This window comes from Daucus carota, chromosome 5 (assembly GCF_001625215.2).
Source record: "Daucus carota subsp. sativus chromosome 5, DH1 v3.0, whole genome shotgun sequence".
NCBI classification, from domain to species: Eukaryota; Viridiplantae; Streptophyta; class Magnoliopsida; order Apiales; family Apiaceae; genus Daucus; species Daucus carota.
In genome coordinates, this window is record NC_030385.2 from 25,959,913 (window position 1) to 25,987,904 (window position 27,992).

Genomic DNA, 27,992 nt, shown 5'->3' on the forward strand with positions numbered 1-27,992 from the left:
AAAAGGCTTGAAAGTTGATTACCTTCATATTTTTTCTTTGCTAAAGGTCCAAATTCCAGGATGCAGTTCTTGTTCAATCTCAAGCAAGTATTTCATTCACAAAAATTAACATCTATCATGATAAATAATGTTTATATGTACAATTCTGGCAGATCACATTCTCCTTTTGCAATTTACAAACAGAAATGCCTACTAATGTTGAAGTTAATATTATCTGATAAAAAAAAAAATCCTCCTCCTAACAGGCTTGTTCTTCTGATAATTTATTTATCCTCTGACATGCTAATATACATTGTGGTTTTCTATGCAAAAATTTGTAAAAAGCTCTGGAGGTTTCTCAGCTACATCTGTGACCTGTACCCAAAATTGATGACTGTTTTCCATAATTCTTGCCATAACTTGATGTTTTGCTTGGGGGGTTCTATAGGTATCCCATTCATTAGTCTTTCAACAGAGGATGCCTTCTCATTGACAATCCTGATTGATTCGGATAGTTTATTGAGAAGATTTACTAGCGCAATCACCTCATTTCTGTGTAACTGCAGCTGCAATAATAATCACACAAGAAACCGAGAATCAATCAGAGTTTCAGCTTGAAAATTTTTGAAAAATAAAAAACTTTGTAAAAGGAACAGGTGCAGGAGCTTACTGGTTGGCCCTGGTTGTGCATATCATCAACTGAGAAAAGGATGTTCAATGCTGCTCCTAGGCCAAAAACCTGCAGCTTTCCCCAAAGGCGACACTTCTCACATCCTACACAGTCCATTAGGGAACTGCATCATAAAAGTAAACAAAATATGTACAGTAAGTTTTAACCAACAAGAGCTCCTCTGAGAACTTGATTCGAGGACTATATATTCACACACTTGACTAAATATAATATCTACTGATGCTAGTTTTTTTTTTGACAAATATGGCTTATAGCCTTACAAATGAATATTTGTTCTAAGAAATTCTCTGGGTGAGCCAGAGTCGAACGCAAGACCTGGGACGATAGAGGATAAATTCTTAACCACTAGAAATCAGATTTTTTAAGTTACCTACTTTATTTGTAGCAAAATATCATTAATTCACATAATATTGATAAGTGTTTTGAAGGGAAAAGTTCTTAGAGACCTAATGTTTCGAAATTGCTTTTGAATTTGCTGCTTCAGTTCCGGCCCATTTTTGCCTTGCCACAATTTAGCCTCGTCAAATGGAAGTGGGCATGCATCTTGCAGTTCTGGGTTCTCTAATAGCTGCTGCATCAAGGACTGCGCTTCTAAATCCTCGGCATGATCTCCTGAGTCATACTCAGCCTGCTGCAAGTAATCTGACGCCTGTAAAACATATCAAGAACAAACAAGTTGTTTTAACAAAAACTTCATCACATAGACATATCTTGTTAAAAATTACCGAAGGCAGCGGTCCTTACTTTAGTCAGAGCTCTGAGGACGAACAGATAAGTGAAATACAGATTTTTGACACGGTCAGGGTATCTTAGTACACGATCATACATCAGCTGAAGATTTTCACCCCACTGAAATATCCATAAAAGAAGATTCGCAGTTTAGAATACATGAGCCTAGGGATCATATCAATTTGTGATCTGACTTGGGCCAAATTTTCAAAAATATTCCTCAGAAATCAGAATGCAAGCAAGCTAAACTTCTTTTATATCATACTATATCAAAGTTCGAAATCAAGGAAGAAAATTCACATTTACACAGTCTTCTCTACCAGTAACCAACTGATTTCACTACTGGCGGACCCAGAAATTTATTATAGTGGGTTCCTAATATAAATGTCAAAATAAAACGACGTAATAATGATCCTTAAAAAAAAAAGAAACAACGTAATAATGATTGTAAATAGTACAAAATACATTAACATGAGAAATATTTTTTAAATTAATCTAGTTGTGGAATAAATTGATTCATCAATGACCAAGACGTAAGGTAGTTGGGCAGAGCCGCAGAGGAGATCGAGAAGGTCTCTGAGACAATGAGTTGAGAATTTGAGACAGATTGAATTATGTTGGAACGTGTCCTTTACTTTTTTACTCATATCGAATTGGGTAAGTGATTAAATGGGTTCCTTGTTAAAATTTCTATGAGTTCCAGAACAACATTTATTACAAGTTATTCTTTAAGCCCAGGCCCAAGTGGGTTCCTGGGCACCCTCTTAACTCTACGTGCGTCCGCCCCAGAGTCACTACCTGATCTTGCAAAGGAGAATTAAAGTTCTAAATATGGAATGTAAAGAGTTTAGCATTTAGAACAAGAAAAAACGAACCTGGTTAGTTTTTACATCAAGGAGATAATCAGCTGCTATATGAATCGATATTGAGGAGTGAAGACCAGATATCAACTTGTACAATACTTTTTCTTCCTGGCAACTTTCTCCAGATGAATCTACAGGAATAAATTAAGTTATACTATATATATCATAGTTCGAACAATTTTAACTAGCTTAAAATAAGAAGATACAACCATATATAGGTTGACAATTATTCCCTCGCCACCAGTTTTCTGTTCTGAGTGAGGAGGTGAGAGAGCTGTGGCGTTGAGGGTTATAAAGAGTAAGTTTAGGTACTAAAATCAAGTTAAATATCTTATGAAGAAAAGTTCTCCAAATATGTTTCTTATGTGAATATTCAGCCAATCGGTTATGCACAGGAGCAATAACTCACATTTTGGAGAACTATCCAAATATATGGCATCCCATATTCTTCTAGCCGATGCCCCAGTGTAACCGGTGTAACGTTCAGGATTTAGTTGCAGATTGACGTATGTCATCTCATCTGTAGGTAAAGATTATTAGTCTTCATTTTGCAATCCAAGTAGAATTTGTGACAGAAATCAAATATAGCTTGTATGAACAATCATGAATTATACAATGAAAAGTAAATGGATATGGCTAAGCTGGATTTTTTTGACTCTCTTGAAGTTTGTCAAGAACGAATCAGGCACTTTTGAGTTATTGTTATAGATGTATGAACTATAAATCAAATTAATATTTCACATTCATTCTGCTAAAGAGACAGAAGCCAACATAAAGATTTAATGGGACTTCATACACGGTAACAGCATCCAAGGCACATTGTTGAAAGAAAAGAATTTACCATTGTCAGTCTCATCATCATTTGTCCATGGGTTGTCAACTGCGATCCAGCCTCTGAAGGTCTTGGTGGCCAGTGTTCGGTCAACAGTATCCTGGGGATCTCCCCTTTGACATATTAGTGGATTAGATGAAATACTTCCGTGTGGTGGCTTCTTAAATGATTCTGGAAATTCATTATCAGGGCATTCACATACACTGCAATCTCGCAACATGCACATACCATCATCAAGCCAGAAGGGGCAGTCGCACCAAAGCTTGACCTGAGGATTGGAAGTTGGAACCAAGTTAGAGATAATCACACTGCAATTGTTCCACAATATACTGCAATATGTTACTCATACGAGGTACTTATCAATTTAAGAAACCGCACATGAAGTAAAGGCTTTCACTGCCCTCAAATGACATACTCGGTATATGTAAGCACTAGATGTTATATCAATACAGTTATATTTTCAAAAAGTTTTGAAGTGGACCAGAAGTGGGGTTGCATTGCAACATAAGAGACCCTTTCAAGTCTGAAAATATTCATGGCGAAAAAATTGCACACACTTTATAATTTATTGACACTCAGGTGAATGATTCAACTAATCTCTGCGGTCAAACTAACTTCCCTAGAGAATTAGCACAAGCAAATTAAAGACCCCACAAGTTTATAATAGGCATTAAGAACCTGCAGTTCTTAATAGAAGTATCTTACGAAATTAAAGACATTTGTAAAATTAAGAACTTTAAATATATATATATATTGCTCCCAAACATTGAACTAGTTAAAGGTACAGCTGATGGAAGACCTTAAAGTATCTGAAGAATGAAGTTTTCACTAGCTGCTGCAATATAGGATTCAACACTGCTACATTAATACGATTTACTGTCTCGTAATCACAACAAGAATCCTCAATTATTCCTGATAATTCACCAGAATCCTGCAGAAAGCACACAGAAATACCAAATGAGAACACTTCTTTTTAATTCTTGGTACGTAAATAGGAATTAAGCATGAAGTAACAGGGTGTGTTAAATTGCAACTAAAACTCATTAATAATCGCACTCTAAAACCTTAAGATGTTAGGAGGTCACCCAACTCAACTCATACGAGGAGTGGACAATCAAACAAACAATTAAATATTAAAATTTAAACATTTGGCGTATTATGATAAGTAACTAACTCTAGCGAAACTTTATAGTGTCAGAAGGATGTCATAATTAAATTATGTAGTGTATATTCAACAATTGACCTTGTTAAGTAAAAAGTGGTTTTGTTGGATGAATATCCAGCGGTTAAGATTATAACATCATTTTTTAACACGTTCACCTCTACTTAGTCCGTGATTAAAAAAAACCGGACATATTAAAAAATTTATAATCCTAACCGCTAAATATTCGTCCAACAGCCGAAAACATTAAGTCTGTTAAAAGATACCCAACAATCAACAATCAATTGTTGGGGAGCAAGAACTTTAAAAATAAGCACACACGACAAACATACAATATTCCTAAAAACAGAGGAAGAGAAAGATGACAGATCAAACAAAGTGGTACCTTTGAACACCTACAAATCTTGTGATGATCGAGGAACAGAGAGAAGTTCGGGGAATGCTTAGAAGCAAGAGCCACAGCTAATAAAACAGCAATCACCATTGTTCCGATCCCTGTATTTAATCTCCATCCCCAAGGCTTTTTGTTCTTCCTATGGCTATTCATATTTTCATCTCCATTAGCTTCCACCATTTCAATGTCAACTCAACATGCACAACATCAAACAGAGAAATATATACATACACTTGCTAAACTCCAAGATGGAAAGATGAAAGATATGTGTGTATAATATATAATAAGAAATACGTGCATGATGAATAGCGTTGAGGAACACGGATAGTTTGAACTGAAGAAAAGTCGTGGTCGTCATTCTAGAACAAGGAAATAATAGTAAACAGAGAGGCAACTGTTTTTTCTAGTACAAGTTCGTGGGTGGAATTTATAAACATGAACTGATGAACATATTCTTACAGGGATTGTTAATTTGTTGGGCTCCTGGGATAAGTAATTAAGTAAACGGTGTTGGTTGTTTATGGGTTTGACGGGAGAACCCACTACATGGTCTGTTGGGCTAAAAGCCTAAAACTTTCTTTTCTCTATTATCAATTTATTTGTGTTATTTGTTTTAAAAAATTTATAAATAAGAATGGAGTGTTGGTCAGACTACCATAAGGAAAATGGTCCAAAACACCAACATCAGAGAAGATGATTTTAATTTATCATTTTACAATTCAAAATACTAGATTATCTTGTGTTTATTCCTTTTCCTTTTTGACGCTACACTAATCTATTTCATATATTGTTTTTAGTGCCAAGAAGGTAGACCTTGGTATTCTTTTTTAAAAATAAAATGATAAATTATTTGACATTAATAAATAATATTCGGGACTATTTCTCCCGACTCATGTATGAGTACTACTTAAAAGTTTAAACAGGAACGACGCATATAACATCACACACATTTTATATGACTTCCAGGATTTATAGCTCACAATCAATATCTTATTATTGTACAGTGTTGTAAAAAGCGGGAATCGAACTTAATCGGTGAAGTCGGAACAAGGAGGTGAAGTCGGAACAAGGAGTAATCGGAGATTAATTGAATTGGTCGGAGATTAATCGGATTGATCGGTGATTAATCGGAGATTTAATCAGTTCGACGAATTACGGAATATCACCGACTTTTAGAATAGAGTTATTGCAGGATTCACAAGACACAATTAGGTATCTCCCTAGTTAGATCTTATTAATGTTATTATTACAAGTTTACAACCAAAAAAAAACAAAAGACACAGCCTGGACTAAACTGAAAAACACTTAAATCTTCCACTTCACCATCCATAGTATTCCATACCTCTGTTTTAGTATATCACAAACAATGTCATAAACTCTCTTGAAATCAGCCAATGACTTGGAAACACTTTCCCTTTGGAAGCACCTCTTTGCCCATGCAATCAACTTGGGGCACTCAGCTTTAATACTGAAGTTACCAAAATTCTCATAGGTGTAAAACCAACAATAGTTACAATAGTAAGTAAAAAGAGCAACATGCATCCAGAAACCCCAAAGGTTTCACTACCAAAGTAAGTCTGGTCACCAAGCTCATTCTCCAACATCTTGAGGTTGTTGATCAAATCCTTCTTAGCTCTCTCTTGTTCTTTCCCCGTTGTTGTCCAAATTCTCTTCCCAGCATCATAGACCTGCCGTTTCATTTTACTGCATGTTTGTTTGTTCAAATATTAAAAAAAAAAAAAAAAAGAAGCTAAAGAAGATGTAGTAACAAAGAGGCCGGTTTACAGAACTCCTGACTTATGACTTAACGTTTATGATAAGTTGAGAGTTTAAAATGTGAGTAATTTTAATCTATTAATTATTAAATATATGATAATAAAGAGGTAATTAGCACTTTGCACCTGTTAATTTTGATTGTTTTTGCGGTTTGGCGTTGAACTTTGAATCACACTAAGTACATCTCATAACTTGGGAATTTCACATTGTACTCGTTTGACTAACTTTTGTCAAAAATTAATGATCAACGTTACGAAGAAAATTTTAATTTTGTAATAAGCACTTTGCACCCATCAACTCTTGTCATGTTTTCAATTCGATTTCATACTTTTATATGTCGGCAGACTGCATCCTTCAACATAAAAATATTTAATGTTTTACAACCTTTTAACAAATTTCAGTCGGATATTAATATTTAACGGTGGGATAAAATTCTTAGCGGCAAAAAAGTTTATGTATTTTGTCTTAATTTTTTATTTGGCAGTGCATGAATCTTTAGTGGCAAAAAAATTCCTATAACTGGTCTTAGCTTTTTGTTTGCCGTGCATGAATCTTTAGCGACAAAAAAAAATTCTGATCTTAATTTTGGTGCAAATTTTTATTTGGATATTGCAACATCTAATCTCTTTTAAACATAATATCCCGATAATCAATTTATAAATTTATTCATATCCCGCACGTAATGTGCCCTTTTTTGAAGCATATATTACAGAGAGATAACAGCTATAACATCTGTTTTAAAAGTCGGTGATTAATCACGATTAATCGCCGATTAATCCATGTTCCGTAACTCGCCGAACTGATTAAATCTTCGATTAATCACCGATCAATCCGATTAATCACTGATCAATCCGATTAATCACCGACTAATTCAATTAATCTCCGATTACTCCTTGTTCCGTGACTTCACCGATTAAGTCTGATTACCGCTTTTTACAACACGTCTATAACTATGCCACTTATGAGTCGAGCAATTTGATTGCAGTTTATATTTAATATCTAGGATATTACTATCATATTTCATCTTTACCAAGATGTATTTGTTAGAATATATATATTTAAAATAATATTTTTTTATCAGATATATTAAGACAAAATATTTAAAAGTATACAAGTTTAAAAGATGTATAAATTATAAATACATAGATTTCCTAAAATAAATTTATTTATTCAATAGAGTATAATTTAAAACAAAAAGTCTCATAAATTGGTCGGTTAAAATTTTTAAGATTTTATAGTTCAATAACAGTATATGTTAATTAAAGCAAGTGTATCATTAAGTAGATACTATAGTGGGAGGTGAAAAGGTATTAAAGTATTGTTCCGGCTCCGGCAGTTAGTAGTTTTTTCAGGTAAAGTCGGTTGGGTTGGCTACGTTTGATAATCCAACTAAATGCAAGTACTAGAAGCATATATTGTTACTATAATATTAGTAACATAGATATGGGAGCATTGTTAATTGCAAGTTGATTAACTTGTTAATTACTATTTCAACATGTCGCTGTGGTCTCTGCTCTTCATTAACAATTACTGGATTAGTTGACTGATTGCCAGCATCTCTAAGTGGTTATGTGTTTTTCTGTTTGTTTCAATTGTGATCAGCAGCCTCTTAAAAGAACTCATTCCATCATAGTCGATCTATTACTTTTTCATATAATATTCATTCATTTTTCACTTAAATTATTGGTTTATAAGTAGACAACGACCCATGCAAAAGAAATGTAAGTGAAATAAATAGTCTAAAATCTTTCTACTGTTTTCTTTCAATTTTTGTTGGTTCCATTTACGAGTTTAATATTAATAAATAAATTATAATAATTATTATGTCATCAATTTGAGCCACGAAATCTTGGATACAACATACTTGGGATTTTTTGATCATATATTATGTATAATATTTAGATGATTTAAAGTAAGAAGGACAAAAATATATTAAAATGCATCTATAAAAATCTCCGATATAAAGGATAAATGATGCCATATACAAATATTATAGAGACTCCGACCATGCATTCTTGTGTAAAAATGTAACCAAACTCACCATATTTGTTATATTTATCGACTATTAGAGACCCCGACTTCAATTAATAAAAAATAATATTTTAAAAATATAATCAAAATATAATGTAACACATCACCTTATAGATTATACAAATTTCATAATCATTATTTGGTATTCCCCATGCACTACATTTGCAACGGATATTCCGTCACTATTTTGGTAAATTAAAGGTGCAAAAAACAATTAGAATTCTGAACAACTGTTGCAGCTTCGTCATAGAAAATGCCGACGGAATATTGCTTCGTTATTTTGGTGCATGGAAGGTGCAAAAAATAAGTAGAATTTTGTTGTTAAACCGTTGCAGTTTCGTAAAAAAAATCGTTGTAATACGTTACCAAGTGAATTTTGCAACGAAAATTTCCGTCGCTAATTCTATTGCTAAACGTGATTGCTGACAGAATTTGTTAATTGCCGTCGAAAATTTATTTTGCAAAATGCAATTTCTGTTGTAGTGTTTTGATCGAACAATCCAATTTTGATCATAAATTAAATATACGTTATAATCACAAATTATAATATTTATATTATTAGAATATATATGTAGTTCACTTTAAAATGTTTGAAATTCTAAAATACTAATATATAAAATATGATATAATTTCGGCCAATTTAACCATCTAAAAAGCCAAAAAACTTTGGGGAGTATGATTTGTCCATTTATAACTTTTGACAGATGGAAAATAGCGGTGTGGGGGTTCTCAGCTGGGAAGAGGATCTAGCAGTTATAACTACCCTGATTCAGATTGTTGATCAGCCGAATAATCAGGTATTAAGCATTGACTAGTATGTTTTTTTGACAAATTTGGCTTATAGCCTTACAAATGAGTATCTGTTCTACGAAACTCTCGGGGTGAGCCAGGGTCGAAAATAAACAAATCTTAATCATTACCCGTCTGAAACCCTGAAATGCTGAAGATGATTGCCCAAGTAACATGTAAAATCGATAATGAATATGACATGTGTACATAATCAACTTATCACACAATAATAAACTATTTCACATGTGGCATGCATGTGCATGTGTGTAACATGCTAAGATTATTATTAGAGAATATATTAGTATCGGAGAATATAAGCCTAAAATATCTGTAACTTATGAACACAGAATTTAATTATTTAATACATATAAAATTGAACCAACCCTGTGAGAAGATGCAAAATCCATATACCGACAAAAACCAAGTGTTTTATTAATGCTAGCTGCTGCATCTCCATCTGCAATACTCGTAGGATCTCGTAAATATCTCTTATACACACAGATCAAACGTTCCTCCTCACAGGGGCGGATCTAGGAAGAGGCACGTGGGGACACGTGCTCCCTCTAAATTTTTTTTTTTTACATTTTTCCACCATTCTAAATTTTACAAAATTATAGAAATGCCCCCCCAAAATTTGAAAATATATAGGTTTTTTCTGAAAATTTGCTTGGTGCCCCCCTAAGATTTTGGGTCTAGATCCGCCCCTGCTCCTCAGGCTATAAAAGCATATTTAACTATATCGTCCATATAAATGATTAGCTAAAGTGGATTTATAAAATATTATATAAATTTTAATGAATTTATAAGAGTTTATTTTGGTGACACCAGATTGATCGACTATATTTATATTTTGAAAATGATAAGTTCTTATTATTTAAAGTAGGGAAATTATGAATGGTACCACTTTGTAATTGGCTTTTACAAGTGGTACCATCGTGTTTAAATTTACAAGCTACGAAACCACTCCGTCGAGCAACCGTTAATCAAACGTTTGTACAAGTGTATTTAATGCTGTATTAGCAGTTGAAAATAAATAAAAAATACGGTAAAAATACGGAGACACGTGTTGAGCAGCGGATAAAAACAAAAGGCCCGTCTTATAACGGGCAAAACCCTTCTTCTTCGTCTCTAATTGAGGGTTTAAGCGGAGCGGAGCGTTTGTACAAGTATATTGTTGCTTGCATCTTCTCTCTTCTCTATTCTCAATCTCGATCACAGGTATTGATTCTTGCTCTCTTCTTGCTCCTGTAATGCATAAATGACTATCCGTAGCGATTGTTTGAAAAAAGATGCATGCACATATATATACATATTTGTTCTTGTAGTGATTTATTTGTGTTTAAATCATTAGTTGTTAGTTTATTGGTAGTTTTTTCATGTATCTGCAGAATGGGTGATAACAAAGTGTTGAGATTTTTTTGGAGGGCTAGTGTGATTGAAGTTAAAGTAGATGTAGATAAGTGTAATATTATGGATGTTGTTATTGACTATGAAGACGAGGCTAAAAAGAGAGGTTAGGATGGCAACTAGAGCTGAAAGAGCAAGACTTTGGAAGGATGATGATCTATGTCCCAAGATTGGGAAGTTGCTCAAATCTATAAGCAAGGACATCATTACCTGCAAAGCTTTTATGTCCAGTCCTGGGTAATATGAGATTCATGAAGGTAAATCTCAGTTCCCATTGTCAATTAATAACAAGGTATGTTCTTGTGGAGCATGGCAGATCTCTGGAATCCCTTGCAGGCATGCAATCAGGGCAATGATTCATGCAAAGATTGATCCACAAAAGGTGGTTAATACTTGGTTTCATGTCAGCACTTACAAACAAATCTATAACTACAACATTTTACCTATTCCTGATAAAGAACAGTGGCAAACCTATGAAAACTTACCTGTTCTGAGTCCACCTACTATGAAGAGAGGTGTTGGGAGGCCATGTAGAAACAGGAGGAGAGAAGAGGGGGAAGATCAGAAAGGGAAGAGGTCCAAGACTGTCAAATGCAAGAAGTGTGAATGTTATGGACACAATGCCAGAACCTGCAAGGGGGGGCTAACTGAGAAGCAAAAAAAAGAAATGCAGGCCAGTGGAAAGCCTCTGGTGATTCGAAATCCTAGGGTGAGGGATCAAAGTTATGCAGCTAAAGCGGCTAAGGAACCAAAGGACACAGCAACTCAGGCATCGCAGACCAATACCACACACTGCACTCCTTCACAGTCTCAATCACAGATTTAGTTTTCTTGAATTGTTCATGTTGTTTTTTAACATGTTTTTGATGTCCTGGTAATTACTTTTGCTGGATTTGAAACTATTGCTTGCTTGGTTTTTGCACATTCCAGTTTACAGGACATTCTGGTATTGAATATTGTCTACATATATGTTTTGTTGGATTGTATTGTTGCAGAGGTTAAAAGCCCGGGAAATTTCAAGTTTCCTGTACTTAACTGTCTTTTTTTATAAGTTAACAGCAGCTTAAACGTTTACTTCACAGAATGATGTTTTTAACAGGTTGTCAAATACACGATGGTACCACTTGTAAGTCAAAAACTTGCAGTGGTACCACTTGTAAAAGCCAATTACACAGTGGTACCATTCATAATTTCCCTTTAAAGTATTATAATAGAATATACTGTAATTACATTGTAATTACTCCCTCCATCTTAAATTAGATGATCCTTTTGAGAAAAAATTTTATCCCAAAATAGTTGAGCCTCTCACTTTTCAATGCATATTTAGCAACAATCTTTCATTCTCACCCTCTCTTATTTATCATTTCCAATGTACCACTAGCTCAACACAATAAATATGGGTAAAGATGGAAAAAAAAGAGCAACCATTTAATACTCCTTAATATGTATGAAATGAGCAAAAAACTCATCTAATTTGGGATGGAGGGAGTACATAGTGGCAGAGGAAATCTTTAAAGGTTGATCAAATATAACCAACGGGACGACGTACTTCAGTTATAAACAAGAGGAATGTTTTATTGGAGTTGAATTTTTTTATTTAGAGATATTCTCATGGCATCTCTAACCCTACAAAACCCGCGCTAAAAATATATGTGACATGTTAAAAATAAAATATATTTATAATATTTATCCAATGGTACAAAATTCTTGTGTATATTTATAGTCAACCTTCCGATATTGGCCATATTAATCGACTATTTTTTAAAAATGGGTTTTATATCAAAGTGGTCACTCGTTGCGGCAAAATATCTCACTTAACACACCCATCTTATCTTATCAGGACTCATTTAAGCCACTAAAACCAAAAATATATTCATTTTACCCATATTACTATTCACACCTCTTTATTTACTCATTTATCAAAAATCAACCGTTTGTTTTTTTTTTCTACAAAACTACTTTGAATACTTTCATAATTGTATCTGATATTTATCAAAATAATTTGAGTTTAATAACTATCGCTATTTTTTCTCTTGGTATTAATCGAATTATGTATGGATATATATTGTTGGAAATACAAAATGCTAGAGGATTTGCGAATGAATGGCTGGACTTTATATGAGCAGGGCCGTGCCTGAGATTTGAAGTGCCCTGTGCAAAATGTAAAAAATGTGCCTTAATAGGCTAAAAATATATGAGTACATGCAATAATAAATATTGACACAAAACTGTAAAAATCATATTACAATTAAAGTGCATAACATATTTTTTTTCAAATTATAAAAATTAACTGAAAATTGTAAAAAAATAAAACAAATACATAGATAATATAAAATTATCTGAAAATTGTTTTTCTAGCATTTTTTGAAGCAAACCCTCTAATAATATTTTTATAGTCTATATTTTACAACAAATTATTTTTATAGTCTACATTTTATATTTAAATTACTTGTTTCATATTTGATATATATATATATATATATATATATATATATATGCATGTATAAATTAAAAATGAATATAATTTAAAATAAATTAGTTACTAAAGATTGAATCATTATTTTAATGATATAATTACTGCATATGGTCATCAAGAAAGAAAAAAAAAGTATAAGTAGTTAAATTAATTAACTTTAATGAAGTTATTGAAGTTAGTAGTTAAATTAGAATTTTATCTAACTGTGACAATTTTCAATGCAATTATTTTTCAATACAAGTATTTATTTTTATTAACATGATTATGATATAATTAATATTTTTTAGAATTTATATAACTTATTCAAGATAACATTTAAAAATTATTGAAATGTATAAAACTTTTCAATTTTTTTTCATTTACAATTTTTTAATCTTAAAAATAAAATTTACTTTTTTTGCTGTTTTTTTCATTTTAACTATACATATATACACCTACATAAAAATTGTGCCCCTAATATTTGAGGGCCCTGTTCCGTTGAACAACCCGCACACCCTCAGGCCCGGCTCTGTATATGAGTTGCGTTTTTGTTTGATTTGTTATGAATTTTGTATGTTTCATCTTACAAGTCTCGAGTCGTTACGATGTTAGATTGTTCTGCATAAAAAGTTTGTATCTCATTTTTATTATTTATCACTTGGTGTCAAGAATTCTGCAACTACAAAACTCTCCTCATCGTTATTCCTCCGCCCGAGTTGGGTTTTGCTGCAAAGTCCCCTTAATCGAAACTTGTTTTCAGCAGGAAAGTTTGTTTTAATAGATATGTTCCCACCCTTTGTAAAGATTACTTTGTTAGAGTATAATGTCAGATTTGATTTTCAAAAATAGGCGATGAGATTATTAAGTACTATCTATACTATACTATAATAAGCCAACATGGATATAATTTGTAGTCCCACTTTTTGTTCCCGTTTTTTGGTTTCGTCTCACATTTTTCGTCTCTCCGCTATACTAATGTTTAGAAACCGTTTCCTACCGGGACTCTCCCTCCCAACACCTATTAGGATTCTCTCCCCCCAGCAAAGATCGACGCAGGAGTTACAGACGAATCTAACAGGAACAACAGGAGGAGGAGAAGCAGTGGTTTACGGGTCTCTCTGTCTCTCTCTCTCCCTCTCTCCCTCCCTCCTTCTCTGGCTCTCTCCCCTTTAAACCATCAGAAGCTTTGTCTCTCAATTGATATAGACAAGCGTCGAATTCACGGGTCTCTCTGTCTCTCTCTCTCCCTCTCTGACTCTCTCCCCTTTAAACTCTATTTATCAATTTGCTCGAATTCGTTAGTACAATCTCTCTCTCCCTCCCTCTCTCCCCTTTTATACTCTATGAATCTATTTGCTCGAATTCGTTAGTACAATTTGTTAATTTGCTTTTTTTTGGTGATTGATAGGCCCCTGTTTTCATGTCCTGAATTTCTTTTTTTCACCTCATACTAATTTACTATCATCACTATGATTTTCATAGTTGAAGAAACTTTCTATGCTTTTACTATGTTTAATGTTGGCTTTATTAGAAATATATACAAGATAGAGATGATCGTGCTAATTTTGTGTGTTTCATGTTGTTTAGTTACACAGAGCTTCAGGTGGTTGTTCCTGAAAATTGAGCTTTCTATTTCCCTGTGGAGAAATCTTAGTCGCATTCAACTACAGGGCCAGCTAAATGACATATTTGGATCGCTTTCAGCTCTCTCTACTTTGTAAGATTGATCCTGTCCAGTTTCATACACGTTAATGTTCTTTCGTTGTGATTTTTTTTGATGGAGTTACTTTTTTGTAAATTTGAGTTTTGTTTATTCATTCATCCTGGGAACCGAAAGTGCAGCATACTGGCCACCTTTCTCTCATGAAATTTGCTTTGTGTTGATCTACATTGCAAGGACATTTCAATTTCTCACTTGCCAGGAGTTAAATTTTTGCTTTGCTTTGCTTGACACAATGACATATGTAATCTCTTTTAATTCCATGACAAGTGATCTTCCTGAAAGTTTTACCGCTCTTTCAAGTATGGCCAATATGTAAGTATATTGTCATAGTTTTAGTATCTAAATTTATAAGATTTTTTTGTGTTCAAAGATATTTGTTGTGCAGGTATTTGCAAAACAACCAGTTTACAGGCTCTATTGATGTCCTTTCTAATCTTCCCCTGCATAATTTGTGAGTGATACAAGTCTATTACTTAAAAAGTGTTTTCAATTGTTGTACTAATAAGTTGATTGTATCTACAATCTCAGGAATATTGGAAATAATTATTTCAGCGGTTGGATTCCTGAAAGATTAAAAAACATAAATATTCAGTAAGACATTCTCACATCAATCGCCTTACAATGGTCTTAATTAAGTAGGGGATTTTATTTTTGAGCAGTATATACATGATTATTTTAACAGGAGAGAGGGCAACTCATGGAGTTCCGGTCCTGCACCACCTCCTCTACCTGGAACTCCTCCATCCAGCAGTAGCAACTGAAATAGAAAACATAATGACAATAAAAACTCATCAGATGATAATGGAAGTAAGAAATCAGGTATAGGCGGTGGTGGTGTGGCAGGAATTGTGATATCCATTTTAGTTGTTGGAGCCGTGGTTGCATTCTTTGTAGTGAAGAAAAGGTCCAAAAGATCATCTGCGGATGTAGAGAAAGCTGATAGTCAGCCTTTCACTTCTTACGCTTCACAAGAAGTCCAAGGTACCAATCTTCTCCATCCAATAGAAAAGACTTGCTTAACATCTTTTTTCAACTAGTCTTATCCTTTTTCTCAGAATCCCACCTCCGACAATCATAGACCTGAAATTACACTCTTAAGATATGATATCAATAATAGAAGACCACTCTATATATTTCAGCTATATAGGTAGTCATATTTAGGTATCACCATTAGTTTAGTTTATCACTGTTGACTGCCTGAGGACTGTTCTGTTTAGTTTGCATATCAGGATATGTCCTGTTCTTTTGTTATTGTAATATGTATTGTATTGTAATCTGAATTCTATTTTGCATACCAGTCTGCCACTGTGATTTCAGTTTGATTTATATCTAACTGCTAGACTTTGATTCAGTTTCTTTTCTATTTAACAGATATGCTTTGATCTTGAAGATTTCTATTAACTGCTTGACTGTCCTGGATTTCAAGTCTGCCACTGTGCTTGACTGTTCTGGCTTGGCTTATATTCAAAATTCTATTTAACAGCCTGGGGACTATTCTGATGCTTTTTTATTTTTAGTTTATAGGTTGGCCTTGCTTGTCTTCTTATGTAGAATGTACGTAATCATACATTAGCCAGTAGTAAGTTGATTTTGTCGATACCATCTTAGCTCAAATTACACTTGTAGTTGCCCAAAAGTGTGATTTTTCTAATCTTTATGCATATGAATCTATCTGATATTTCTGGACTTACGTGACACTACATGAATGAGAATCCTGTGTGAGAGTAGTTTACTTTTAAAATTAGACCAAAGAACTAAAAAGGTTTGATTTCTTATAAAAAATACTTACCCTGAAACATTGTATTAGTCCTTCCACTTTGTTTTTCCCAATTGTTTCAGGATTTGTGTTAAGTTCACTTTGTTAGTCTGGATGGTAAACATATTGCTGTTGCTCTTCTGGATTGTACTTTAAAGGTTAGATTTTTTTTTTTTGTTCAGAATGTTCTTTGCTTCTTTTCCTTCACTACTGTAATCTGTTTTTTGCTTGCCACCTTGTTTAACTAAAATATTTGAGTTTGGTCTTATGTATCTTCTATTACAGGCTGCAGAAGATTACCAGAAATCCTTGAGTAGGAATAACAGCCGCAAATGGATTATACAGGCATGTACTTCTGGTAGATTAATTTGCTAGCATTGGACACAGTGTCATAGTCAGGGAAGTCTTTCTTTTGGGATGTAAAAAAAGATTTTTTCCAACAAAAATATTAATTTGCCAACATCTTTTATTATTTGGTTTTAAAACCAAAACCGAACCATTTCAAACCGAAGCCGAATTAAGAAAACCGAACCGCACCAATATTATTTGGTTTGATTTTGGTTTTTGATTTTAGAAACCGAATAGATATGGTTACGGTGCCCTTTTTGGTTCAAACCGCACCAAATCGAACCACGCTCATACCTAAGCTTTACTAGCTTATATCCCATGTTTAGTAGTATAATAAAGTTTTAATATTTAATTAATTTTGAGGCGGCCTTCTATAATAGATCCAGATAATTAGGCTTATTGATGTGTTTGAATTAATATATTTAAGTAAGTCTGGTAAAATTATTTTTAATACTTGGATGTGTTACAATAGATTTGAATATAAATTATGCCTAGGTTAAATATTTTTAATATTTAAATGTGTTTTAATAAGAATAAAATAGGGTTGTTTTTAAAATGAAAAGGCCCGTCAACCTTCCCAAGTATGGACCGGCCAAATTTTTTAATATTTTGGCTTTAACAGTTTACTAGCTTATATGCAGTGCGATGCACAAAGAAATTTTAATATTTGTTAACTTTTATTTATATTTAATTTTGTTATACATTTAATTTTGTTCAAGAGATGTATTTGGGTTAAAATTCTATGTTTCACTTTTTTATGTTAGTCTTAAGGATGTCCTTGGATTAATATAATTCTATTAGGCCCGTTAATATATGTAAATATATAGGCCCAACAAATGTGTTTAAATCATAATATATGAAGATATTGTAATTAAAGTAGGTTTGACTTAATTGAATAAGTTTTAAAATAAAGAAGCCCGTAAATAGGCCCAAATACCAACCGGCTCAAATTATATACTGAGCAGAAATAATGGAATTTTTGAATGACCTTTGATACTCACCATTATATGACTTATCAGCTCCATCATAAAGTCTACAGCCCATTTGGTTGGAAGGAAAGGAAATGAGGTGGTCAAAAAAATGAAACCATTTTTTTAGTTAATGACCTTTGATACTCACCATTAATTGCAGTAAATGTTTAGTTAATCAACATTTTGCACCAGGAACCATTGCAAAGAAGAAGAAAAGTGTAGCTAATTTCCACATAACCCATTTCATATTTGTGTTCATAATTGCTTTTGTATTCCAAGTTCTAGCCTCTAATTTGTGACATAACTCTAACATTTGTTTATATATGATATACTATATTTCAAGATAGGATTGTAATATTAATAAATTGTGTAATTTTGTTTATATTTAGTGTAAAATATGATGAAGTAGAATTTAAATAAATTTATGGATTACAAAGAGTATAAATTGGCTTTCAGAGGTCAACAGGTTGTCGATTTTCTTATGGGGGATAAACTGTATGACTATCATCTCTAATCCTATGTAAACAGGTTGGTGCAATGGCCCATGAGAAAATTGAAAAGGAGTTTGTAGACGATTTTATATCAAGTAAGTTGTTTTGAACTTGTATATTATTGCATCCTCTGTGATTGGATTTTGATAAACTCATCTGTCTTGTTTTTTCCCCTTATTAGTTATATCTACTTTGGTTGCTCAGTTTCTGGCTACCCATTGAGTGCGGCATATTGTATATCAAAGATCACAAATGCTTTGGAACGGAAATGAAAATTTCTGTAACTCATTGATTCAAGAGTCTTGCAGTTTGGCCAAGATATAAGCAATGGCATACACTTTTTGTATATCCATTAAATTTTAGTTTATAGTGTTTTTTGGCATTTGGATATTTGGCTGTTGTTTGCAATGAGTAATATACCATTTCCATCCCATAATTTATACCCTTTCCAATGTCGTTTTTCACCAATTTTCTTCATAACTTAGCTCCAACCTTTGATATTCATTCTATCTCTCCCACCAAACTAGATAACTAGATCCAGACATATTTGAGTTCAAGAAGGGTGCCATTTAATCTTTGTTAATCAGTTGATACACCTTGTTTGTTTTATTTCAATGATATATATATGTGACATGATATATATATGTGACACATAAGCAAACTATTTGCTACGATGATCTTATTAGTCATTCTAAAGATGATACACCGCATTGATCTGCCACTGCATTAGATTTCTAAGAGTACGGGGAGGACAAGTGATATAAGACAACCTCTCTGTCAATTCAGAAAATTTTCACCAAGTCTTTTATTTTCTAAAGGTTAATATCAGACAAGATACAAGATTAAGTTGGAACATACTGTTAAAGAGAGAAAGAAACTAGGTAATACATGTAGCAAATATGCTAAGTCAGACAAGGTACTGTTTCACTACAATCGACATGGTGTGCAAATGATAAATGAAAATTTTAGGTTATTTGATAAGGTTGATTTACTGCTCTGGAACATAATGCCATTTCTTCAATGTTTCCTCCAACATTTTTTTTTTTGAAAATATGTTTCCTCCAACATTTGGTTTAGTCTTATACACCATACATCGTTTTACCACTCAGTGATATCGCCTCCCAGTTACTGACACCTGTTATGAACATATTTGACTGCTCTGCTGCCGGAATGATTGTTAATGCCTTGATAGAATTATAGAAAGCTTGGCGTCTTTAAACAGCTACAAGATTTAACTCCTACCAGCTCTTCTTCAAAAGCTACATTTTTTTGACAGCCAGTGATGCATACTAAACCTTCCCTTAAATTGGTGAATTTTCTGTAGTCGAGTTGCTTATTCAATAATAATAAAATTAACGAGAACATTGCAGAAGTTCGACCCATCTGATATATAAATCTGTTAGTTCACCTTCTCCACACATTAGACAAACAAGAATACAGTTATTGACAAAAATTCTGGAGACATCATCCTTATTGTCGTAGCATTTTTTAATATTATCATATATAGTAATATTAAGAAAAATTTCACATATGGATGATAAAAACATTTTAATAACTAAAATTTTTAAATGAATAGATTTTTTTCCAATAACGAACAATTTCAGCTCAATATTTTAATATAACTAATTTTTTTCAAATACAATAGTATCCTGTGCTATGCAATGAATATGAATAATATGAGGTAATATTAATCAAAAACCACATTATCATATATTAATATTAAGAAAACATTCACATATGGAAAAACAAATTGATTGTTAATACTAATATTTTACAAGACAAACTTTCAAAAGTGAATATAACCAATCCACTAATATAATTTAATAACATTTTATTTAATTAATAAAAAACATTAAAAAATTATATTAAGCTTATAAATAAACATTCAGATATGAAATTGACTAATATAATTTAATATCATTTTATTTAATTAATAAATAAACACAAATAAAATAATATTAAGCTTATAAATACTCACAATAAAATTATATGGTCGCCCGTGCTTCGCACGGGTTATAGGCTAGTAATTTTTTAAGAAGTAGAGTTTTATTAAATAATTCATGACCACGCGATTGCTGCATAATTCAGTGACCAGTATTTGGAACTCTAAAATTTTCAATCAGGCTGAACACTACAGAAACCAAGTCTATGTGCAATATTCCTCATGGGATAAGACAAACGACACCCATATTTCCATCTATCCTTCTATAAGTCCATCTATCCTTGTGTCATGTGAGTCGGTTTGTCAGGACTTTGAGGTCTGTTTAACTGAGTTTATAATTTATGATCTAACAAGATTTATACGATAAGTTAGAAATTTAAAATATTTATTTGAGTTCTTAAAAAAGGAAAACAAAGTTATTTGAGTAATTAATTTTGACTATATTAATGATCAATGATTCATTAAAAATATTATTATAAAAATAAAAGTAATTTATAGATAACTTATGTCTTATGAGTAATATTTACAAAAAAAGTTTTAAAAAAGTTAATTCGATGAAAAAAGTAGCTCAAACTAACTTCTTGGTTTAAATAATTTTTGGTTTATTTCTGATTTTAAATCAACTTCTGACTTACTACACAAACATACATTTTTAGCATAAAATTTTGAAACAGTTTTAAGTCCCGGTTAAATATAGTTAACGGATACAAAAAGTTACTGCAAATAGCTATTGAGGAGATGTTGGTATTTACATGATCGGCATCTTTATTTATTGTTGACATATAAAATGTTGATATTTAAAATCATAATTTGTTTATTTAGGATATTGAAAATCTCATTCATAGAGAGATTATGTTGATCATCTATTCAAAATCTGTATTATCCTTATCATAATTAACTTCATTCTCATTCAGATCATAGATTTAAACGCCCTCTTGTTATTAGATGCATGCATATATGCAACAAGACTACAAGAGCGATAAATAAACTAATTTAGCGATCAGCTTAATGCATCCTTGTCACATGGCAATAGTTAGTTTATCTACAAGTTTGTCTTTAAAATCGCTAATATTTAAATACATGGCAAATATGTTGACCCCTGATTTTGATTTCTTAACTATAGGAGATATAAACTGCTTTTCGCCCCGATTAGAGTCATCCATGACATTAGGGAAATAAAAAATGTGATTAAACAATTGAAATAAATTGGTATATTAAAAAGTAGGGGCATGCTTGTTCTTCTCCCATTGGACGCAAATAAACTACTTTTTGTGTTAAGAAAAGTGACAACAGAATATAGAAATATCTCCACCAATCCTGATTACAGGTACAAAACAAATTCAAGACGATATTTATCCTCTCCTTTCACATAGATAGAGAGTTTAGATGTCGGACGCAAAATCTGAAATTAGTTAATAAAGAATAAGATGCATGAGATACTACTAGTACTTTTGTCAAATTCAAATGAAGCTGCAGTGTATAAGTTTCTTATTTATTTTCTAGTGTGTGCTCATGGATGTACATTAACAATCACTTTTTAGTTGGTGGAGGATGTCTATTGGTTAAAACTCATTAATAATCGTGACCCCTGCATATGCACAAAAATCATAACTAGTGAAAATACTCCACCTCGTGCACAAAAAAAAACCCTTCATGGTAACCTGTCGCAATAAGAATCATTAAATTGCCCATGAGTAATAATCATTAATATTTTCATGATTCGTGAAATCAATTGCATTCTTTAGATTCTTATGAATCTGCCGCCATTGACTTATACATGACTGAAAGCGCATGTCTATATATATCCGGAATATTTTCTCAAAATATCTGCCACAATTATATTGCTAAAGTTTAACGATCATCTCAAAATGACTCATGAGTAAAAAGGCAGAATCCATTATATCGAGCAAGCATTCGTCAGTGTCAACTAGGGCCGATAAGCCTTAGCGGCTTAACCTACTGATATTCCATTGAGTTATTAAATTTATCTCAAATTGTGGATATTTAGATAATTTAAGAAAATTACTGAAGTATCTAACTTCAACCTCATAATAAAATCATAAATACCGTACTTGGTTAATGTAATTAGTCATAATTCTATTGAATATGAAACACAACATATACAAAATAATTACACTAATTAAAAAATTTTAAACTGACACATCATCAACATTATATTATTTGAAATGAATTTTGAAAATCCAATTTGAGTTTCTAGACATAATTTAGTGTCTGTTTAGACAAATTTACTCTTCGAATTTAAGGGTATATATTTTACACCAAAAAAAATACATATTTTTATGATTTTTATAAATATAAATGTTAAAAAGCTAAAAATATCGTATATTTTTATTTAGAAATAAGTCCTTACTTCTGAAATATAAATGGAGTTAAACTGTCACTGAACTTGATGAATAATCGATACAAAACTAGAAGCACTTTAAAGTGTGTGTGTATAATCACTATATGAATTTATTTGCTTGATACCGGGTAAACTTGTACATTGTTAACCAATGGGGAAATTTCAATTGAACCAAATACTAATCTTACATAAAAGTCAAGATTTGGAGCTCGACCTAGATAAATTTGAGCGGGTATACGTAGCTCCTCCACTATAATTGGTGTAGGGTATGAGGAGAAAAGGGTGTTGCACACATATGAAACATGAGCACTAGCAATAGCAAAAATGAGCTCGGAAGAGACAAATAGGCGCGTTGGGGAAATTGTATTATGACGTGACTCTTAATCCATGTATGTTGAGTGTCCACTCTTAGAGGAATAAACGCGGGTTTTAGGCATTTGATTAGTGAACCCGATTTCATTATTTAATCTTCCCCACCGCACCGTCCAATCTTTAAACACCTCTTACTTTGATTATGGTCATGTAATCTTCCAATAACACAATCTCACCCTTCAAACTACTACCTAACTTAACCACCATTACTCTCTTATCTACTCCCTCTAATCTCGGTTTATTCCCCAATATTCTCCTTCTAATCTAGGACTCACTACTTTCTTTTCCATTTTAAAATTAAACTAACTAGCTTATAGTATTTTCTATTTGAACCACCCACAGGAAAGACTTTGGTTCTTGGTACACGAGAGCATTATCCAAATATAATAACATAAGAATCATTTTAGATAACGGAAATCTTATTCCAATAATATATTTTATAATTATTTTTCATAATTTCAAAGCTAATATTTATTTGTAAATAATATATGAGAGGATTTGAGGTGATATATGCTAAATGTAAGGTATCGGTCCATTAGCATGGGTTTGAATGATTCAAACATGTATGAATAGTAATTGTACGTTTGAATAATTATGATAAAATGCATGTATTGGTCATAAAGTATGATAAGTATCGTAATTGAAGTTATCATAATTAAATTTTGATCTAGTTAAGTTTGAGATGACTAAATATACATACTTATATTGTGTTTGTTACATTTTTGTTCAAAATGTGGACTTAGATATCGCTTGAGAGCGCGCTTGAGTATTGTTATCCTTGAGTATAGTTTAATTGATTGTATTATTGATAACGGTTTTGACTAATAATACAAGTTCAAACGTGGATTTTTCGTGTTATATATATTTGTGTGCGCTTTGCATTAGAAGTTGAATCTCGTATTTTATTCATAACAAATGGTATCAAGAGTCAAGATCAGGATTGTGATTGATGAAGTAGGAGGAAAATTCGGTATTCAATTGAGGATATAGAGTACGATGAAGGTTTTGTTAGCAGAAACTACTGATCAGTAGGAGGAGACAAAGTTACATGTGATATATATATGACGGTTGATTTGCAGCGTGGTCAATCATGATGGACTCGAGATGAAAGAAAATGGAAGGGATCATTGTACTTGTTTTAATGATTTGATCAACCAGGTGAATTATTTGGATAATATTAATGATGTTCTTTTGGGGACCGGGAGATTGTGAAAGTGACGATTAGGGAACTCATCAAATTAAAGGACACTCGTTGTTGATGCGCATGATTTTGTAAATGGATATGTCGTTATGATGAAGAATGGTGGTTTGGAGGTCACTAAGCAGAATTTAATGACACTCAAATTTCGGAAGAATGAGAAGAGGAGATTTTTTATTAAAAGGAAGCATTGGCGGATGGACGCCCATGTCTTGGTGGTGATTGTTGATTCAGTTATGAAATTGTATTAGACTGAAGGAGAGGAGTGTTAGGTATCAGCCCATTATAATGGTAACATGGACTTGCATGATTAGAAACATGTATGGATAATAATTGTATATTTATATAATTATTATCAAAAGTATGTCTTGGTCACAAAATATGTGACATATTATTCAGTACTAACCGAGTATAAATTGTATTATGATTTAATTTAGGTATTTTAGGATTAGATTATGGTTTAACAAAGTCTGAGATGGCTATATATACATAATCATATTATATTTGTTATGTATGCTCAAATTGTAAACTTAGGTACTTGAGAACGGGTGCTTGAGTATTATTAGGCTTGAGTATCATAGTTTGATTGATTATATTATTGATAACATTTTTATTAATAATCTAAGTTAGGATGTGGATTTTTCGTGTCATATATATTTGTGCGCGCGTTTTGTAATAGAAGTTGAATATTGTATTTTATTCCTAACAATAAACTATAAGAAAGTATATATCAACAAATTAGATTATGAGCCTGTTTGTCGGGTCTTATCACCCCAAACTTTAAGTTATTTTTGACTTTAGAATAAAAAATGTGTGTTTGGATAATAAAGTAAGCTGAATTAAAGTATAAGTCAGAAACTGATTTAAAGACATAAGTTGGTAGAATTTACTTTTTTGAACAAATTATATTTTTTGCTAATTTTTCAATAAAAATTAATTTCATCACTTAAATAAATAACCTATCAAATTTATTTTTATTATTATATTTTTAATAAGTCATCTATAATACACATACAGACAATTTAAATTACACATTTATCATAATAAATTAATGTAAATTGTAAGTCATTATTTTAAACCAACATAATGGGCTCTTTAACAAATTTGATTATTGGAATCGAGGAAACCCTTTTGTGATGTGATGATTAGAGTTTCTTTTTGTTGCATAATATTTAGAGTTGTATATAACTGTATACAAATATGATAATTCACATGCATGGTATCTTTATCACCCATGAAATTCAATTCCGCTTATGAGTGACACCTACATGATAAGTCGGATTTTTGAATAATATTTAGAGTTGTATATAACTGTATACAAATGATAAATGAACAGAGGTTAGCCTATTTTAAGAGTTATTTTTGTTATCCTCGCATTCTTGAATCGATTCTCGAATAATTTTTTATTAATTTATTAATTTTGTGATAAAGTTTTAACATATACTTCCAACATGGTATAGTATTTAATTAATTAATTCATTTCAAAATCTTCATCAATCATATTTTGAACTGAAATTATTCTGTCTCATGAAACATTATAACTATCATTGAAGTAAAATATTTTATTGGTTCAATAAATTCTAATGTGTTATTTATAATTTAGTCAATCAATTTTAAGCAACATAATGAGAGATGTTCTAGTAATTACTGTGAATAACCTGAATTGTACATGTATATTAGTGAGAAATTATGTTTCAAAATCAGTGTTGTAAAAAGTGGGAATCGGACTTGATCGGCGAAGTCACGGAACAAGGATTAAGCGGAGATTAATTGAATTGATCGGGGATTAATCTGGTTGATCGGAGATTTAATCTATTAATTGGTGATTAATCACCAACTTTTAGAACAGATTTCAAAATACGGAAGGAACAAATATTTTGGAATAAATTTTTCCCGGAAAAATATGGAAAAAGGCACAGCTGAGTATACACGACTAATTTTGAAGTAGCAGGGGGTTTTATTCTCTCTCTTGGCCCTAATTCTCTCTGGTCTCTCTCTTATCGTAGCCATTTGGGGCTTTCATCGATTTCAGCGGTGGAAAGTCCCGAATCAGTTATTTGTTTTGTTTTCTTCTTAGTTTTTGAATAATACTTCTTCTCGGGAAACTTAGATCTAAGACCATCGGAGATTTCGCTGTCTTTCTTCCAAGCGGGTGGGTTTCAGTCCGATTTCTCTTGTTTTTGTGGTTCTGCTCCAGATATATTCTCGCGAGTCTTAGATCTAAAATAATCAGAGATTTCGCTGTCTTTCTTCTTTGTTTCAAGGTGGATTTTCAGTCCGATTTCTCTTGTTTCTGTGGTTCCGCTTCAGATCTAAGGTTGTTTTCTCTCCCTAGTGAAAGCTTTGTTTTTCGCTTCATAATTAATTGTAAGCGGGGTTTTGTTTTGGTGATAAAAGATTGTATGGAATCACAGTTTTGGTCAATAGCTCAAACAATAGCTCTATCAGGACATGATGAAGAGGGTACCAGTAGTTCAACGAGGATGCATGAAGCGGGTATTTGTATTTGTATATACATTTTCTTCAAAATGTCGTTTAATTGTCTCTTTATGAGAATAGACTATTCTAATTTACTATTTGTTCGACTCGATTATTAGTGTAGATACTGTATGGCTTTTTGTTATTAGATAAACACCTTTGTTTCAAAAAAAAAAATAGATTTTTAGTTCGCAGATTTCAGAAAGAAAAAAACCAAATTCGAAGTCCGTATAATTATCTATAGGTATATTTTATGGTGTTTTTCTGGTACATGCTCATGGTATACACTAACAATCATTTTTTGTCTATGTGATGAATATTTATTGATTCTTATTTCATTAATAATGATGGTCCATGCATGCAAAAGAATCTTCATCAGCCAAAATCTCCCAACTAAAAAATTATTGTTAAATGTCAATGAGCACACACTAGAAAGACTCTATTTTTATAGTTTTGAGCATAATTGGATAACCTAAATAACTAGGTGTTTATTTCCTGTGGTCAAATTTGGAATTTGACCCTGACTCATCTCGAGAATGTCTTCTAACTAATACACAATAACAAGACTATGGTCTTGTTTGGGAATTAGCGGGAATTAGCGGTTAGTTGTTAGCGATTGAATTATTTGTTTTGACTAGCCGATTGAAATAGATATTTTGACTAACCAATTGAATTAGCGATTTCTTGCAAAATTGCTTGGTGAATAAGTGTTTGATTAACTTTTTATGGCACATATCAAAATTTCTAACCTAAAAAATTTCTCAAAATAGTTTTTCAAAATTAACTTTTTGAACTGAAACCTGTATTTCAATCCGCTAACTATCAAATCTAATATTAGCGAATTGAAATGGTAAAACTCCTGAAAGAACCAAACCTCTAATTTATCTCAAACTTCAAACTTCTGAACACACTGTGTATAAATCATACTCCCTCCGTCCCAAAAAGATTGAATTGTTTGACTTTCACGGAGATTAAGAAAAAGTAGTAAAAAAAAGTAAATTTAGTTGAAAAGTGGGTAAAGTGGTGGTATCTATCAAAATTTAATTACATATTTGAGATAGTGGAGGAAAATAGTAAGTTTAATGGTATTAATAGTAGGTTTAATAGTATTTATTTAATAGGAAAAGAGTATAAAATAGAGAAGCAGTGGGTGTAATAGTGAAAAATAGGGAAACATAATATTAGCAGGTAAAGAAAGAAAAGACGTGATATTAGTCGGAAGAAAGAAAAGAGATGTGATTGG

The 27,992-nt window shown here is 32.1% G+C and overlaps 3 protein-coding genes across 6 annotated transcripts; 1 reads left to right on the top strand and 2 right to left on the bottom strand.

The window, feature by feature from the left end:
• Nucleotides 1–66: 66 nt before the first annotated feature.
• Nucleotides 67–4,950, bottom strand: LOC108222073 (endoplasmic reticulum oxidoreductin-1). Its single transcript, XM_017395961.2, has 9 exons — nt 4,642–4,950; nt 3,894–4,025; nt 3,104–3,362; nt 2,672–2,782; nt 2,275–2,393; nt 1,415–1,519; nt 1,117–1,319; nt 650–773; nt 67–545 (listed from the first exon to the last, which is right to left on the bottom strand). The coding sequence occupies exons 1-9, from the start codon at nt 4,828–4,830 to the stop codon at nt 342–344; spliced, it is 1,446 nt and encodes a 481-aa protein (XP_017251450.1). The 5' UTR covers nt 4,831–4,950; the 3' UTR covers nt 67–341.
• A 1,005-nt stretch (nt 4,951–5,955) lies between these two features.
• LOC108221486 (probable glutathione S-transferase) lies at nt 5,956–6,350 on the bottom strand. The gene is made up of 2 exons (XM_064093946.1): nt 6,187–6,350; nt 5,956–6,118 (listed from the first exon to the last, which is right to left on the bottom strand). Exons 1-2 carry the CDS (start codon nt 6,348–6,350, stop codon nt 5,956–5,958), a joined length of 327 nt encoding a protein of 108 aa, XP_063950016.1.
• Nucleotides 6,351–14,053: 7,703 nt separating this feature from the next.
• Nucleotides 14,054–19,494, top strand: LOC108222617 (protein STRUBBELIG-RECEPTOR FAMILY 6). Of its 4 annotated transcripts, XM_064093082.1 has the most exons (8): nt 14,056–14,333; nt 14,696–14,825; nt 15,006–15,143; nt 15,217–15,282; nt 15,360–15,422; nt 15,514–15,812; nt 18,435–18,492; nt 18,602–19,494. In XM_064093082.1, the coding sequence occupies exons 3-6, from the start codon at nt 15,064–15,066 to the stop codon at nt 15,590–15,592; spliced, it is 288 nt and encodes a 95-aa protein (XP_063949152.1). In that variant the 5' UTR covers nt 14,056–14,333; nt 14,696–14,825; nt 15,006–15,063; the 3' UTR covers nt 15,593–15,812; nt 18,435–18,492; nt 18,602–19,494. The 4 variants fall into 4 exon arrangements, with proteins under 4 accessions (XP_063949151.1, XP_063949150.1, XP_017252002.2 ...); XM_064093081.1 differs by having other exon boundaries at nt 14,054–14,825; nt 18,579–19,494; XM_064093080.1 differs by having other exon boundaries at nt 14,054–14,825.
• Nucleotides 19,495–27,992: the final 8,498 nt, after the last annotated feature.

What these genes read in the sequence shown, in the direction of transcription:
- LOC108222073 (XM_017395961.2), bottom strand. Translation starts at nt 4,830, where the DNA reads ATGGTGGAAGCTAATGGAGATGAAAATATGAATAGCCATAGGAAGAAC. An exon ending in TTTGGATAGTTCTCCAAAAT is followed by an intron (nt 2,394 to 2,671) that starts GTGAGTTATTGC and finishes TTATTCCTGTAG; the next exon opens with ATTCATCTGGAGAAAGTTGC. An exon ending in AAGCAATTTCGAAACATTAG is followed by an intron (nt 774 to 1,116) that starts GTCTCTAAGAAC and finishes TTTATGATGCAG; the next exon opens with TTCCCTAATGGACTGTGTAG.
- LOC108221486 (XM_064093946.1), bottom strand. Translation starts at nt 6,350, where the DNA reads ATGAAACGGCAGGTCTATGATGCTGGGAAGAGAATTTGGACAACAACG. An exon ending in TTTGGGGTTTCTGGATGCAT is followed by an intron (nt 6,119 to 6,186) that starts GTTGCTCTTTTT and finishes TGGTAACTTCAG; the next exon opens with TATTAAAGCTGAGTGCCCCA.
- LOC108222617 (XM_064093081.1), top strand. Translation starts at nt 14,578, where the DNA reads ATGATTTTCATAGTTGAAGAAACTTTCTATGCTTTTACTATGTTTAAT. An exon ending in CTTTCAGCTCTCTCTACTTT is followed by an intron (nt 14,826 to 15,005) that starts GTAAGATTGATC and finishes CTACATTGCAAG; the next exon opens with GACATTTCAATTTCTCACTT. An exon ending in TTAAAAAACATAAATATTCA is followed by an intron (nt 15,423 to 15,513) that starts GTAAGACATTCT and finishes TTATTTTAACAG; the next exon opens with GAGAGAGGGCAACTCATGGA.